The sequence below is a fragment of the Barbus barbus genome, assembly GCF_936440315.1.
Source record: "Barbus barbus genome assembly, chromosome: 7".
Taxonomy (NCBI): domain Eukaryota; kingdom Metazoa; phylum Chordata; class Actinopteri; order Cypriniformes; family Cyprinidae; genus Barbus; species Barbus barbus.
Window position 1 is genome coordinate 6,021,663 of NC_136735.1, and position 17,081 is coordinate 6,038,743.

The 17,081-nt window shown below is 36.5% G+C and overlaps 2 protein-coding genes across 2 annotated transcripts in view; one reads left to right on the forward strand and one right to left on the reverse strand.

Moving 5' to 3' along the window:
- Nucleotides 1–4,677, reverse strand: part of LOC306873293 (interferon gamma receptor 1-like) — a 5,901-nt gene extending 1,224 nt beyond the window's left edge. The window contains exons 1-5 of the mRNA XM_079422480.1: nucleotides 4,167–4,677; nucleotides 2,831–2,963; nucleotides 2,474–2,643; nucleotides 2,243–2,388; nucleotides 474–639 (exon numbers count right to left, since the gene is read on the reverse strand). Coding sequence (XP_079278606.1) covers nucleotides 474–639; nucleotides 2,243–2,388; nucleotides 2,474–2,643; nucleotides 2,831–2,963; nucleotides 4,167–4,230 — 679 coding nt within the window. The 5' untranslated portion in view covers nucleotides 4,231–4,677. The remainder of the gene's footprint in view (nucleotides 1–473; nucleotides 640–2,242; nucleotides 2,389–2,473; nucleotides 2,644–2,830; nucleotides 2,964–4,166) is intronic.
- A 7,357-nt stretch (nucleotides 4,678–12,034) lies between these two features.
- On the forward strand, nucleotides 12,035–15,749 carry LOC306872464 (small integral membrane protein 28-like). The gene is made up of 2 exons (XM_079421028.1): nucleotides 12,035–12,252; nucleotides 14,143–15,749. The coding sequence occupies exons 1-2, from the start codon at nucleotides 12,148–12,150 to the stop codon at nucleotides 14,563–14,565; spliced, it is 528 nt and encodes a 175-aa protein (XP_079277154.1). The 5' UTR covers nucleotides 12,035–12,147; the 3' UTR covers nucleotides 14,566–15,749.
- The last annotated feature ends 1,332 nt before the right edge of the window (nucleotides 15,750–17,081 follow it).

A 17,081-nucleotide genomic window follows, 5' to 3' on the forward strand; every position in this document is an offset into this window, starting at 1 on the left:
ACACGCTGCCTCATTTACTACTATAATTCTCTTTTAAACAGAAAAGCCACTGCAGATCTTCAAATAGCTGCAATATGTTAAGAGCTCAGCGGTAACACTAAACCATCAAATCCGTACCAAATGTCTCCACCCTCCCTTAATGCACTTCATACAAGCATCGTAACACACACATACATTAATGCTTGCATAAGCCCATTCGGTGTCTGTTGTGTCTCGTGTAAAAAAAAAAAAAACTTTGTGTTTATGTATAGTAATGGCAGGACTCAAAACAGTCCAAAAGTTTGGATGCATCTACTAATTGTCTATTATGACTAGCTACATTTTGAAATAGTAGTAAAGTCACTGAAACTACAAAATAAAAAAAGATTATGTAAATAAAAACTTGTATTTGTCTCTATTTCAGGATGGTGTGTTTCTAATACTTTCTGCCTTCAGAAATAAGCGGTAGATTGTTTGGTTGAAATTGTACTTACAGCTTCTTATGTCTCCTGTGAAACAGCTGCTTCTGAGATTGAAAAACCTCTGTCCGATCCTGCCAGTCAGATTGATGCAGTATTCACTTCTGTGCTCAGAAAACACAAGGGACATTTCGCATGTATTTTGTGTCATTTCACAGGTTCCACAGACTTCATTCTTCTCCTGTAGAGAAAACAATAGTTATTTAAAAGAAAAGTTCATACAAAATGAGCATTTTGTCATTATTTATACACTGCATTTGACTTGAGATACTGTTGACAGATTTGGGATCCATAAGATTTGTTTGTTAAATTAGTACTTTTATTCAGCAAGTATCCATTAAATTGATCAAAAGTAAGAGAAAATCAAGTAAGTTTTCCACAAAAGTGCACAACTGATAATCAAAAATGTTTCTTTCAGCAGCAGATCGGGAGATGAGCGGTGAGTAAGTAGGTCAAGTGCAAAATGATGAACACCTGTGTCTGATTTCAGTAATTGGTGTGGAGAGACCGGAAAAGAGCGACTGACGAACATGGAAGTCAGAGAGAGACTGGACGGAGACTCATGTGCACTGACCGGACTAAGAACTGGAGAAATCCAAGAAACTGAGTAATTGTGCGACCTGAGATTTTGGTGAATGCACAGAGAGCGTGACCTTTGTTTTGTGATTTTTAATTATTGAATAAACAACACGAGTCTCCATACGCCAAACTTGTCCTCTTCCTTCCTTACTCTGAACTTTGTTACAGGGCCCTATTATGCAAAAATCACTTTCAAAAGGTGTTTGAACACAGTTGTGTGAACACTGCAGTGTGTGAAAACAACCAGCCTATAATGGTAAAAATCCACCTGCTCATTTTTTATAATCCCTGTAGATCATAAATAGTCTCTCTGAACACGCGATTCCAGATTTCTCCCTACGATTATGTTGTCGTAGGGAAAAAACCCGCCCATTTGTGACACTCTCTGCCCTATTAGCATAGACATGGCCCAGAGTGAGAAGCAGCAGTCCACCATTACTGTTTTCTTGCTTTTGTCATAGGAGTCATATTTTGTTTTCCAAATTGCTTTTCTGTAAGAGCTTTGTGACATTCTGTAAGGCTAATTACTAAAGCTGCCTTCGCGTGCTACCAGAATCTTGAATATTTATGGAGTAGTTAAAAATTGCACATGAAAGCAATGTGAAGTCGACTGCTTGAATTTGTTGAGCTCATAATCACAACAAGTTGGAGTTATAAAGTTTGTGATAGCATGCGAAGGCACCATGAGACCAGCTATATCGTTATTTTTTACATGCTCCCTGTCTGTGTAATTCATAAACGCTCATTTATTACGCACAGTACAATCCGATGACTGACTTTTAAACCGAGTATGTTTTCTGTAAAGATAACAGGTTTGTACTAATAGTGGAATGTTTAATGCCGGAGCATAAGCTCTAAAAGCTCCCCCCTCTTCTGAAAAGGGGGCCAGGAGCACCAGCTCATTTGTATTTAAAGGGACAAACACAAAAACGGAACATTTTGGATCATACCCCAAAGTGGTAATTTTAACAAGCTATAAAAAATTATCTATTGGGTATTTTGAGCTAAAACTTCACATACACGCTCTGAGGACATCAGAGACTTATTTTACATCTTGTTACAGGGGCATAATAGGTCTCTCTTTTGTCCTTATTGGAGCTATAAATGATTATAATCAACAAAAAACTGCTGAAGATTCTTCAAGTGAGGTTTTTTTTGTATTTGGTTGAACTCTTACTGCAAGCAGACAGAAAAGTGAACATTACCTCTTCTGTTTCGATACAGTATTCCAGATTATCGGTGAGGTTGTGCAGAGCCGGTGAGTTTCTGTACAGCTGAAGAGGGTTGGTGAACTGGACGTGAAGTTTGCCGTCTTTGGGAGAAAGTTCAACCTCAGGAAAATCCAAATAACCTTAACACACCATAGTACAGTTAGATTATACTGCAGGCATTTGCTATGATGGATGATATTTCCCATAAACACAGACTAAACATACACTTAATATTGGCGGTGGCATATTTATTATAGCTGAAGGTATCTGATTTGGTCGGCTCTGACTTCTCTCCTCCTCGTACGGCCATCACATTAACACAGTACCGGTTGTATGCTGGCTTAAACAGCATTCTGGATATGTTTAAATGCAGATTTTTTGTAATTTTAGAGTTCCTGGAACAAAAATATATAATAAGAGTAAGCTCATGATGGCAGTCAAACACTTTCAAACTACAAATAAACAAGCTTAGGGTATTTAAAGGATTCACCAGTCATTCAATCAAGATAAAATGAACATTTAGAGACTATAAAAGGCTCTTAGTAGCTATGAAAGATCAGGTTTTTTATTCTGATGATTTACCTTTCATTGAACTCGTCTTTCACCTTCACCTGGAAGTAAACATCCTGACTGAGATCAGGATATTCCCATCGAACTTCAACTCCATAGCTGTCACACTGAATAGACACGTTAACAGGAGACGGGAGACTCACAGCTAAGAGAGAGACATAATCACATCAGCGTTTGATCAATAACATGCTCTTTTCTCTATGTTTGCATTAGTCTGACCACATGATCTATATTACATTTCATATTATGCCAAGTAAAACTATGCTCATAATTCCCATTCAGAGCACTGAAAAAAACCCAAAACTGTCAAGACTTGTGGACTAAATTTCAGAACAATAATGAAATATATTTTGTATAAGTAAAATGAAGCCTGTTTTTAAAAACCAGAGTGTAACATTATTCTTAAAAGACAGTTAAGCACATTTACTGAATATACAATGCCAATTAAAGTTTGGAGTGTGTAATATTTTTAAAAAAATTTTTTTTTTACAAGTCTCTTCTGCTCACCAAGGCTGACATTATTTGGAAAAAAAAAATACTGTAATATTTTGAAATATTATAACAATTGCTAATATGCTAATAATTTTCAGCATCATTACTCCACCCTTCAGTGTCACATGATCCTTCAGAAATCATTCTGATATAGGCCTACTGATTTGGTGCTCAAGAAACATTTCTGATTATTATCAATGTTTAAAACTGTTGTGTTTCATTTTTTCAGGATTCTCTGATAAATAGAAAGTTTAAAAACAGCATTTATTTGAATGCTGAACTTCTGTGAACTCCAACCCAACAAGCTTCCCACCAAAAACACAATGTTGTAATGAGATTAATTGTATTGCAACATTCAAACAAAAATGTTTGACTCACAGGACCGAGCTGTCACATTACATGCAGCCTTTTTTAATGGGCCTAAAATTTGGTTAAAAATGAATTATGACTGAAATCAGATCTCTTTGCGTAGTTAAATCATTGTATTTAAATAGAGTCATTTTACACCCGCTTTAACAGCCTCACAATCACATCAGCAACTTCTGATCACATTCATTTATTCAGTCTAATCAGATTGATTTATAAGTCAGCTGTGATATGCTTGAACTTTGACCTTGGCATTGTGCTGTTATGATAATAAAACGATTCTGAAAGTAAAGAGACATTAATCATGAAAATAAAATAGACAAATAGTGTGTTTAGTTAACCCTGTTTAGTTAAAGGGTCTGTTTCCCCCCAAGAATTGAAGTTTCCAAATAAACAAAATAATTAAAAAATTAATAAATGAAAAATAAAGTTTGTTGTGTAATATATTATACTACTAAAATACATTTTAAATTAAATTAAATCATCTCACCCTCTGAAGTGGATTTTTGGATCAGGATCAAGACAGTGACACCAATATAGATCTGAATCCGCATTATTGCCAGCTAGTTTCAATCCAAAATTCAGTTATTATTATATATTATTAGCCTATATTTTCTAGTAAATATGTTAATCCTGTCGAAATTACTGTTCTCCAAGTGTAGTGAAACACTCTTTAGTTAAGATCCCTGTTGTTCCAGAGCTGCATGGGACGCAGCACAAGGTTTCCAGGGAAGCGGCGCTTTTCATGGAAATGAACAGGGTTGCCAGGGTTTCACAGCAAAACCCGCATTGCTCCTAGTCAAAACTAGCCCAAAACTGTTAAATGTAAGACATGTATGGCTGAAAACACATTGCAAAGAGCAAAAACTGTGAACTATGTAGTGCTGAATTGTGGAGTTAGACCGTTGGCTATATAAATCCAATTAAGCTGCAAGAAGGAGCATCCATTCAGGTTACAGCGGTATATGAGAGACGAGAGAGGCGGCAGCTTTCCCGCGAGTGGGCGTGGTTTTGGCGTTTGAACGACAGAGCGCATTTAGGCCACGCCCACACCGGAGGGAAAACAATCCAACCCTCTCCATGGACATTGTATTGCGTGAAGCTTGTCATTTCTGGCTTATAACAAAAAACAGAACAGTGCCTAAAAGCTGCTGTGTGACAAAGTGTACAGTAAACATACTAAAAAAAAAAAAAAAAACAGAACTACGTTTTTATAACGACCCCCCAAAAACTAGCGTTTAAGTACACAAATAGTTGTAAATGTTCAGTTGTGTCATATCTCAAACAAAACAAGGAAGGTAAGGAAAAGGGGTACTGACACAGACCAATAAAATTGAGTTTCTCGATATATCTCCTCCTCAGGTTCACATAATGAAAATAATCCTTTGGCATGGTTAAAAATAATGAATGGTGATAATGAATTATCTCCAGTTCTCATGAGAGTAACATGCTCTACTTTTGTGTCCTTAAACGCTCGTTTTTTGGCTCGACTGCTTACAAAAGTAGTTTTTAGCTTGTTTACTGTACACCTGGCAGCTTTTAGGCATTGTTATATTTTTTGTTATTATTTTTCTTCCATAAGGAGGCAATGTAGCTAATGTTAATTGGCATTATCAGATGAATTTATACTAAATACAACTGATAACACAAGAAAACACACTCATTTATATGATTGAGTTGAAAACATAATAATGCACAGCAGGATTTGACTAAATATTTATCTTCAAGAAAACAGACAACAATCCAAACAATCTTATTTAGTAAAATTACTTCTCAATGCTATATGAACAATAACATAAGGCAAGGCAAGTGTATTTGTATAGCACATTTCATACACAGTGGTAATTCAAAGTGCCTTACATAAAAGGAAATGAAATAGTAATTAAAAATAATAATAAAAACAAAGAGTTAAAAAATAATAATCACAACAGTAAAAACAAAATTATATAAAAACTGATTTAAAAAGAATTTAAAACAGTTAAGAATAGAAACTGATTATACCTGATTAATATATAATATGATTTTAATATGTTTTTTAAAAAGGAGCTCACTAATGCATTTATTTGACTAAATACAGTAAAAATGGCAAAATAATAATAATAAAATAAAAAACAAAACTGTAACTGTGAAATATTATTACAATTTAAAATAACTGTTGTTTAATCTGAATAAATTAAAAAATATTATTTATTCCAAATCTGAAATTTTCAGCCATTACTATTCAATGTCACCCTTCAGAAATCATTTTCAAAACAAACACTGTGTGAGAGTTCGATCAATAGATCTGTACAAATACATGGTTAAGATCTTCGTTTACTGCAAATACATGATATTTATGGATCTCTAGGATATTTGTATTGTCAAATTAGTATTTACAATTGGTACACGTTGTTTACTTAATGGTCAATGAGCAATCCTATTTGATTGGGTTTAGCATTATATTATGTTGTACTGTCTGTTCTATTACTGGTGCAAGAGTTCCACCTCGCAGCCATTAGCGAAACTACGCTTTGTAATCTCAATTCCCATTTCAGTGTTGCTTTATTTATTGCAATATATTCACGAGCATTGTGTGTTGTTTGGAAAGTTTATTTAATTTATTCATTGCTATTCTTTGTATAGAGGGGAAGTCGTTTAGAGAGTCGGACTCGTAATCCAAAGGTTGCAGGTTCGAGTCTCGGGCCGGCAGGGATTGTAGGTGGGGGGAGTGAATGTCCAGCGCTCTCTCCACCCTCAATACCACGACTGAGGTGCCCTTGAGCAAGGCACCGAACCCCCAACTGCTCCCCGGGCGCCGTAGCATAAATGGCTGCCCACTGTGTGTGTGCATGGTGTGTGTGTGTGTGTGTGTGTGTGTATTCACTGCTGTGTGTGTGCACGTTGGATGGGTTAAATGCAGAGCACGAATTCCGAGTATGGGTCACCATACTTGGCAGTATGTCACTTCACTCTATTTCAGAAATGTATTTGTACTTGCTTACATTTAAAAACACAAAATAAATAATTCCTCTTTCTCTCTAATAAATAAAACAGACACACACAAACACTCCACCCCATTTAAGAGCTCAGCGGTTGGTCTGACCTCCAGAAAAACACGGGTCAAGGGCACACAAACACTAAACCATCAAATCCCTGCCAAATGTCTCCACCCTCCCTTAATGCCCTTCATACAAGCGTCATCACACATGCATTCACAAGCTGGATCACTGATATAAAAATGAGTCTCAAATGTTCTGAATAAACTTTGTTTTTCATTTCCAGGACATGCTGCTGTTGAGACTAATGAGTGCACACAGGCGGAAAGAATCAACACGATGGTGTTTTATTCATAGAGTCCTGAGGGATACTCCCAGTTATCATCTCAGATCCCTCGCAACTAGGCAACCAGCATCCCAGAAGTACTTGATTTTTTTGTATCATTGCAAAATGTAAACTGTATTATCACTCTGCTCTAATCTGCACCTGTAAGGCATGAAGGTATCATACATAAATATTGTGAAAAGCACTATATGCATGAATTTAACTTATCTATTCTAGAGAAGTATATCACATACATGGAGACTTGACTTTTGACTTGTGCCAGAACAGGTCAAAAGCAAAAAATATTTATAAATCTGAAATGTTTGAAATGTTAATGTTTTCCTGTCTTCATAGCTTTTTTTCTTATTCACCTTTCCCTAAAATGAAATCAAATGAATCAAATTTTTTCTGGCAAAATTGCGCGCGCGCACACACACACACACATCCACCCAGATAGTGAAATGCTGAGGCGTGTCAGTGTGGACTGTCCTGTGTGTGGCTCAGATGGTCAGTCCACTCTGACTGACACGTGAGAGTATAATTACAGCGGTTGGCTCCACATGGCTTAGAGTAAATCTCAAACACACATGCAACATGCAACACACACATGAACACACATATAAAGACCGAATTACCATCTCTGACCTATGTGTCTACAAACACACAGCACACAAGTCACACAGATGTGCTGAAGCAACAGCTTTTATATGGTTAAACAAGGATTTTTAAGCAAAAATAAATAAATAAAACAAGGTTTGCTCCTATTTATATAAATACCCATACTGTTCCCATAAATATAACTAGATACACACACACACACACACACACACATGAATGTTGTTGAGACAGATGTCTAGTCTAGCAGATGTTTTGTGAATGTTTATCCTGATTGAAACAGAGAAAATAAAGCTCTACTTAAATTTAATTAACAGACAGAAATGACATGAAACAAAGCAAACGAGAGGGAGATCAGATTATTTTATATCCTACAGATAAATATTTTTTAACTGTAGTATACAAACAATTATACACACACATAGATTTTTTGCAGCAGAGAAACACTGTGTAGTTAACATATCAATTATATAAACAACTATTATATATACCAAATAATATATATGAAGAATTTATTTGCAAAAACGGATCTCAATTTTTTTTTTATTTTCAAAAATCATGTTTTTTATTATGTTTTGTGTTAGTTGCTTTTTAGTTATTTTTTTTTAACCTAGTCAAAATAACCCAACACTGCAGTTTGCTTGAGATTAATTGGCATGCACAATGAAAAAACATGATTTCTGAGAATAGTTAAAAAGGGAGTTATCTGTTTTTGCAAATGAACTCTTCATATTTATTTATATATTATTTAGTATAATAGTTGTTACTATAAACTCTTACAAATAAAGGTGCTTCACAATAGAAGAACCTTTTTGTCTAAATGGTTCCAGAAAGAACTTTTAACATCTGAAGAACCTTTCTGTTTCACAAAAGGTTATTTGTGGTGAAAGACGGTTCTTCAGATTATAAAAAGGTAAGAAGTAGATTGTTCTTTACAGAACTTTTGACTGAATGGTTCTTTGTGGAACCAAAAGTGGTTCTTCTATGGCAGGGTTCTTCAAATCTTTCCCTGGAGGGCCAATCTGCTGCAGAGTTTAGCTCCAACCCTGATCAAACTCACCTACCTGTGATTTTCTAATGATCTTGAAGACTCTGAAGGTGCGTTCCAAACGGCATATATTGCCCTCCGAAGGGTTTGTTACCGGTATAAAAGACACCTGTCCACAGAAGCAATCAATCAATCACATTCCAAACTCTCCACCATGGCTAAGACCAAAGAGATGTCCAAGGATGTCAGGGACAAGATTGTAGACCTACACAAGGCTGGAATGGGCTACAAAACCATCACCAAGCAGCTTGGTGAGAAGGTGACAACAGTTGGTGCAATTATTCTCAAATGGAAGAAACACAAAATAACTGTTAATCTCCCTCGGACTGGGGGTCCATGCAAGATCTCACCTCATCGAGTTTCAATGATCATGAGAACGGTGAGGAATCAGCCCAGAGCTACACGGGAGGATCTTGTCAATGATCTCAAGGCAGCTGGGACCATCGTCACCAAGAAAAGAATTGGTAACACACTACGCTGTGAAGGACTGAAATCCTGCAGCACCCACAAGGTCCCCCTGCTCAAGAAAGCACATGTACTGGCCTGTCTGAAGTTTGCCAATGATTCAGAGGAGAACTGGGTGAAAGTGTTGTCAGATGAGACCAAAATGCAGCTTTCACAAAAGCTTTACAACTTTCTCTGTTTTTGTCACATCTGAAAACAGCTTGAGACAGATCCAGATAAATGAACTTGAGGTCATTTGCATGGAGGGACAAAGATATTATTGTAGAATTAAGGACAGTGTGAGTAAATCTTCGATAAAAGTGGTTGTGTAACAGAACGCAGTACTTATAGCAATAAGGCCAAAAGAGTGAAAGCACAAATGAAGACTTTATATTATGGCTTAACAACCGAGACAAGGGCATAACGGCGTCACTGAGCTCACTCAACATATTCTCCCTTTATTTGAATTTGATATTTGAGAAAGAAATAAAGAACCCATCGTGAAATGCTGACTGTTCACATTAAAACATTTGACTGACAGCATGAAATGACGGTGGTGTCAGGAGATTCTCTAAAACATTTGATTAGCAGATTGGGTCATTTCCTGTCTGAATGTAGTTTCAGAAATGATCAGTGTGCTCTTCTCGTGACTCCCGGATGTCCTCAGATTCAGACTCTGGTCTGGGTCAGCGCTGGTCCGGCCTGGTGACCCCGTTTTGTGTCTGACATGGCAAAGCCTCATGCCGTGTGTGTGTGTGTGTGTGTGTGTGTGTGAGAGGCTAACGTGTCGGGTTAGGATTAGCATTAAACATGAAGCTGGGTGACACATGAAACACACGAGCTGAATAACTGAAGGCAAAAGGTGCTGCAGTTCAGGGTTATTATACTTTAGATATTTCAAGGAAGTTTTATGTTTTATGTTTTCAACTCAACTCACTATTAGCTTTTTCCAGTGTTTTCTCGTTTTAGTTTAGTTTTAGATTTACATGATTACATGATATTTTATAAACAATTTTAATATATAAAATATAGACTACAAATGTTATATATATATAAAGATATTTTACATATTTCTATATTACACTGTTAAATTAGTTTTCACACTGTTAGTTTGCTTTTTTAGTGTTTTTATAGTTTTTTTTCTTGATGTTCAGTATGTTTCTGAATTATTTTTGATACATAAAAATATATAAAACATATTTTAAAACTATATATGTTAGGTATATCATATTATAATATTAATTATATTTAGATTATTTAATTTTAAGTGTTTTTTATTCATTATATTGTATACATTTTTTATTCATTATAATGTAATGTGTCATATATAATGTATTTTGTATTCTATTTATATTTCATTTTTATTGTATTCTAGTTTTAGATTAAAATGTTTGTTCTGTTTTTCATATGAAGTGTGTTTTGTAATGAACGTGGGGGTTCACGCTGTGCTGTCAGCAGCCCGTAGGGTTGTTTTGTCTGGTCATGTGATTAAAGTGTCTATTCAATAAACCTCTTTTTGGATGATTGCTTTATCCACAGGGCGTCCGGCAAACTCTCATTACCAGTGGTCAGAGAAATTCTTTGGAAAACCTTCACGTGTGCGTCAGAGATTTCGACTGAATTACACAGAAATGTCCATATCTCTAATTAAAATCATGGCCGCTGCTAAACCTGAAATGTTCAATCCCAGCCGTCCCCTATAAACCCAGATATTAGGATTGTTCTGCTTCTGAAACTCATCTGTCTAAACAGCCGCTTGCCATTTATCATTCATACAAAACATCAGTGCATATTTTGTGTTTTAAAGGAAAAGTTCAACAAAAAATTGACTAATTTTATCACCTTCATGTCAACAAGACTATCTTTCGTATGGTTTGAATTAAGCTCAACCATTTATAGATCCATTTACTTTCATTGTATGAAAATGTGCTTCGAAACATTTTTTATGGTTAGATCAGGTAAAAATTGCTTCTTAAGATTACAAAAACGCCACATTTTAACATAATATTACTCATTATCTACAAGTTAAATGAGACAGTACACTGTGCAAAGTCAGATTTTGACATTATGCAGCCAATAGTAACCAAATGCTGGTGTTCACGTGAAAAGTTTAGAGAAATCAGAATGAGTGCTTATTTAGTTGACATTAATAAACCAAATGTACTGACAGTGATCCACGGCATATCAGTAATGAGCTTTGGTTGTAATGAGACTATCGCCGTGATGCTGCTTTGGCTTGAGCAGAGTTTTATCACTGATTGACTGTAGCTCGGCTCAAATGCCCTGGCAATCATTTCACATCTCCAACCAACCAGACTAATGCAGAATTTAAAATCTGCATGTTTCTGTTGTTTTTCCTCTGCTCTTTAACCCTACGATATTACATCTAATATATTTCTAAAGGCTCTAAATTATCAACATGATCAAAGTTTTGCTGTAAAACCTGTTGCACACAATCTTTTACATGCCTTCTGTCATCTGATTGATAGTTAATGTTTTTAGCAAGTAAAAGTTACATATATATTTTGTCTAAAGGCTCAATAAACTTTCCAAATAAAAATACTGGCTAGTATTTCATATGTCAGACTAAACAGGGTTAAGTTTCTCCAAAGCAAAGTAGGCTATAAAGCAACAGATGTCTGAACTGAAGCATTCTTAGATGTTCATCTAAACACGCAACTCTGGATGCAAAGGAAAAGCCCCGCCCATTTCTGCCACCATCGCAAACCGCAGCAGCACTTCAACTCATTTGATTGACAGCTCCATCTTCTCTATCCCTCTCCGCTGTTTATTGAATATAGGCCAGCTGTGCACATCACAAATCCCCAAATGATTGCCTTTCGGGTCTTTTTTCGCCTCACGCCATTGGCTGACCGCTGGCCTGATTTCCACTGATCTGCATGTGCGAGCATGTGAGACAGTACTTAACACATGCAAACCCCGGCACTCACATGCACGTTCAGATAGACACAAGATGCAGCTGTTATCCCACTGAGCTCTTTAGACAGCAGCTGGTCTGACTCTCTCAACCTTCATCAGCCAACGCTCTTCTGTCAGCGGAAGCATGCGACGATTGCTGGACAGCAGCTGGATAAAGTTTGGACCTGCTGGAAGAGATGACTGGGTGTCTGGGTCCCCATCACCGCCTACCGCAGAACAAAGAGTACAGGTTGGTGAACGATCCCATTCAAGATGAAAGCTGTTATGATTCAAGATGAGGTTAAGGAAATGGACAGAAGATTGGAGATTGGACCAGAACAGTTCCAAAAATAAAGGTTCCAAATAGGTGGTGATGTCATAGAAGAATCATTCTGAGAACCTTTCAGTGAACAGTTCTTAAAAGAACCATGTTTTTCTTTGTTTGAAGAACATTTAAATAATCTGTAAAGAACTCCTTGTTCAGTGGAAATCGTGCAATTCTTTTGTTTTGATTTAAATTTTGATGCTGTGATGATCTGAAGTTCCAGTTGTGATCTCCACAGGGGTTCACTTGAGGTGACACATTGGTTTGGCGTAAATGAAGGGGTTTAAAGGACCAAAATATCTAATCTAGCTGAAAAGCTGCATTATGTGATTAGTGTTTGTAAAATGGTTGGAGAAGCACTAGATTTTGGGATGCAGTCCAGTTAGGGTGGACGCGCTGGTTCTGGATGAGTAAACAGCTGTATTTATTAAAGAATGTTTGCTTTTCTTCAATGCAATACTTCAGTGTTTTTGAAAAGAAACTTTAAATGAAATAAGGATGCAGGCCATTCAAGAAAATACTGGATCCATCAGTGGATATGCTGCATATAGCCTATAGGTTCAGCAAAGAATTTAAATTTATTTATTTCCAAGACCACTTTTCACAGTAGTCTTGATATAGCTCTGTAAGACTTAAAAATGTGTTTTTTTTATAGGTTTTTCAAATCATTCTTTTTGTTTCTTGGTTCATTAAAGCATCATATGGTTTTCTCGTGAACTAGAGGATAAGACGTTTAGTTTTGAAATTAAAGAGTTTGTTAGGCTATATGAAATCTGTGAAAAGATCAGTCTTCTCTTTCATCATATTTCATTTTTCTATCTAGTTTCATACATTCAGATGATACCTCACTAGCTACTAAAAACAGCTGGTTAGCCTACTGTACATTTTCTCCCAGCCTGGTCTGGTTTAAAAGGGTTTTTAGGCTCTTTTCAGTTGGTCAGACTGTCAAACCAGCTGGTTGTCCAATTAAACCAAGTATATCCGATCTCATGACAAAAAAGAACTCTTTTATGAGGTGGCGATTTTGTATGAATTTTAGAAAAAAGCAAGGTCCACTATTTAGGTTGAATTGTTATCTTACCATTTTTTCAGTGTTGAACATTTGAAGATCAGCTTAAACCAGCTATTTTACAATAGGCAGGCCTTCAAATATATTTACATTTAGTCATTTAGCAGACTCGTTTATCCAAATGGGGACAATGGAAGCAATCAAAATCAACAAAAGAGCAATGATATGCAAGTGCAATGACAAGTCTCAGTTAGCCTAGTACATGTAGCAAGGGTTTTTATTATATAATAAATACAAAGAAAAAACAGATACAGAAAAAGAATAAAGCAAACTAGTGTTAGAGGCCTTTTTTGCTGTTTGTTAATTGTATAATGAATAAAAAATAAATAAATAGAGAAGCTAGTTTTTGAATAGAGTGCAAGTCTTTTAAAAAATTTTAATTAGGATGGAGAGTGCTGAGTTAGTGGGTCAAATGAAGATGGAAGAGATGTGTTTTTAGCTGTTTCTTGAAGATGGCTAAGGACTCAGCTGCTCGGACTGGGCAGGTCATTCCACCAGGAGGGAACAGTTAATGTAAAAGTCCGTGAAAGTGAGTTTGTGCCTCTTCGGGATGCGCCGTTCACTTGCAGAACTTAAACTTCTAGAGGGCACATAAGTCTTAATTAGCCTAATGAAATTAGGTAAAGGTGTGCAGAGCCAGTATTTGTAGGCAAACATTAATGCCTTAAATACAATAGGCTACTATAAATACAAACATTCAAACTCCAGAACTCAAGTAACCCATGATGTCCTTTACACCCCTATAGGGTTACCACTGGAATGAGCTTTCGGGCGAAAACGACGGGAAATGGGAGCTTATCCTGTACGTGGTCCTCCCGCTCGTCGCGCTACTCACGTTTGGAGTCGCGTTTGTCCTTCTTTACCGAAGATTCAGGCAGAGCAAGCTCGGACTGGCCAACATCATCGCGCTGGACCTGCAGGACCCGGAGCGCAACGCGGAGATTCTGTCTTCGCTCACCGGGAACGCAGAGAGACTCAACAGCTCCAGCTCGGACTTGTCGGATGGGGTTTTCCTCATGGTTTACCTCCCGCCGCCCTACGAGGACACGCTGACGAAGATAACGCGGGCCGCCAGCCTCAGCAGCGGGAAAGATGTCGAGTCCATCAAGATCGAAGACCTCGAAGCCAAACTGTGTCCAGAGCTTAAGTCTAGCGGGGAGTTTGTCTGAGACAGAAGTAGCCTACGACACCGGGGCTAGTTGTCACAGAGCCCTGCTGAAAAAAAAAAATTCTAATGGTTTCCAATAAAAATACCATTACAAACATTACAAACCATCAACTTTTAACCATTAAAAAATAGTTTCCTGTAGTGTGTTTATGTTCCATTAGTGGTTTTAACAAGCCACCAATAGAAGGTGACCAATTACCAGTATAGGGACCCACAGGGTCCATTACAGTTTCCATTAAAATCAATACAATTCCTATTATAACCAGTAAAACCATTACAAATTCTGTGATGGTGTCTATTGTTTTTTTTTCAGCAGGGAGTGAAGAATTCTAATCTACAAACTAAAACAACAGAGGAAAAACTTTAAAGTATGTGCCTGACTTTCTAAAACAAACCTCGAGTAAGAAATATTCACTTGCGTAAAAAGTGTGACAACTAGGACCCCCAGCCCCCCTAGAGAAGACACCATCTGATTCTGAACTGAATTTTGCAGGGATTTTTATACTGTAACATAGCTAATAAAGCTATCCAGAATTAAACATCTCAATATTCATATGCGGTAACACTTTATTTTGATAGTCCACTTTAGACATTCTTCTAACAGTAAGTAACTTTGCAACTCCATGTCAACTAGCGGTCATTAGAGTATTAGTAGACTGCCTGCTTAATATCTTCTAACACTTTATTTTGATGGGTCCACAACATACAACATACTGACTATGAGAAACTTTGCAAGTATGTCAACTTACTCTACTAACCCTAAACCTACCCTACTGAGAGTTAGTAGACATGCAGTTGCAAATTAATGAGAATTAGTTGGCATGTAGTTGACATGTAGTTACAAAGTTACTTATAGTTAGAAGAATGTCTAAAGAGGACTATCGAAATAAAGTGTAACCAGCTTTGCATTACAACAATGTATTGTATACTACATCGACATGAGAGTTTTTACAGTAGGTAAGTAATCACCATGTGTTTTACTTTGAAATACTGCCTACTTAGACGCACTTTGTGTTTTACCACGATTTTTAATATAGAGACAACAACAGTATTATGTCACTTTTTTATATCTGCAAGACTGCATCAGTCCTCATTTGCATTTAAAAAATAAAGCACAATCCTGGCAGGTTTTGCATTATCATGTAGTCATCTAAACTATTTCTAATAAAGACGATGTTAAAGACTGCCAAGTGTCACTGAACTTTTTGCCCACATGCAGTTTTTCATGCAATATTGCCTATAGTCACTTCACATATTGCCTTAATACTTAATAGATCAATTGTATATTAAGGCACATTGAAACAAAGAAAATAAATTACAATATGCAACTATTATTATTATTATTAATAATAATAAAATGAGGAATCTTCACCCTGAAGGTCCGCTTGCTTAACACCTTTCAGTCTCAGAAAAGCTGTCTCTGGGGGCAGTTCCCTTTCAAAATATCATGTACACTTTAGGTTACTGCCCCAGTTTGTACCTTTATCTGAGAGTTTGTTAAAAAAAATCTTGCTTGAGATTCTTAATCCTCCTCATTGTTAGCTCATATTTGTAGCACCGGAAAAACAAAACCTTACTATATATTCTATATTCTGACTATATATTTCTCAGTGACCTTACAGCCTGTTGTTTATGTCAGTACACAATAATCAAGTGTGTGCTATAATTACCTCAGCGACTAACAAGCATGCCATCTACTGGATGTTCTGTGTACTTAGTATTTTGCCTACTGAATTCTGCCTTATAATAAATAACTTATTTACCTTAACGTCTTTGTTTCCTTTCCGATTTGGATTGCCTCTGGTAATAAAATGGACATAAACATTGAAAACAAAACATTCAACATCAGACCGCAGAGACACACAGGCTTTAATTAAATTCACGAGCACAAAACTGCTTTTCAAATGGTTTTAATGACTCATTTAGTACAAAACACAAGCTACTTGTGCTGGGATTTTGTTGTATTGCAAGAAAGTTATGAATATAAATGCACATAAATGCAAAAGTGAAGCAGGGTGCTACTAGAGGTCAGGACTTTAGGGCGTTTGACAGTCGGCAAAGTATGAAGTGGCCTTCACGGTCAAACACTCTGGCTGGTGGATCAGCGAGATCCTGTCAAAGGAAAACAGGAAACATGAAAATATGATTTTTTTTTTTAAGAAAAAAAATGAGTCAAGCCAGTGATATTAGCTATTGTAGTGATCTCAATATCAATTTTTATCATGCTTGCGTGCAAACACAGTAAATTTGTGTTTTCCATTAATTACTGTATTGAATTGGTTCTTGTTTCATTCACTTACATTTCATGGATGTGTCTAGCAGTTTTGCGGTCAGGAATCGGTGCAGTTCTGTTATTGTCAGATAAACACAATATCAGGACACTTGCATTCACCTGCTTTATGATTCACAACTAATATAATTGCTACATGGAATAAATATTAATACTACAGTCTGCAAAATTAATTAAAATTAATTAATACATCTACAAACAATGTGTCAGGGGTCCGGGCTCTGTGT

What these genes read in the sequence shown, in the direction of transcription:
- LOC306872464 (XM_079421028.1), top strand. Translation starts at nt 12,148, where the DNA reads ATGCGACGATTGCTGGACAGCAGCTGGATAAAGTTTGGACCTGCTGGA. An exon ending in CCGCAGAACAAAGAGTACAG is followed by an intron (nt 12,253 to 14,142) that starts GTTGGTGAACGA and finishes ACACCCCTATAG; the next exon opens with GGTTACCACTGGAATGAGCT.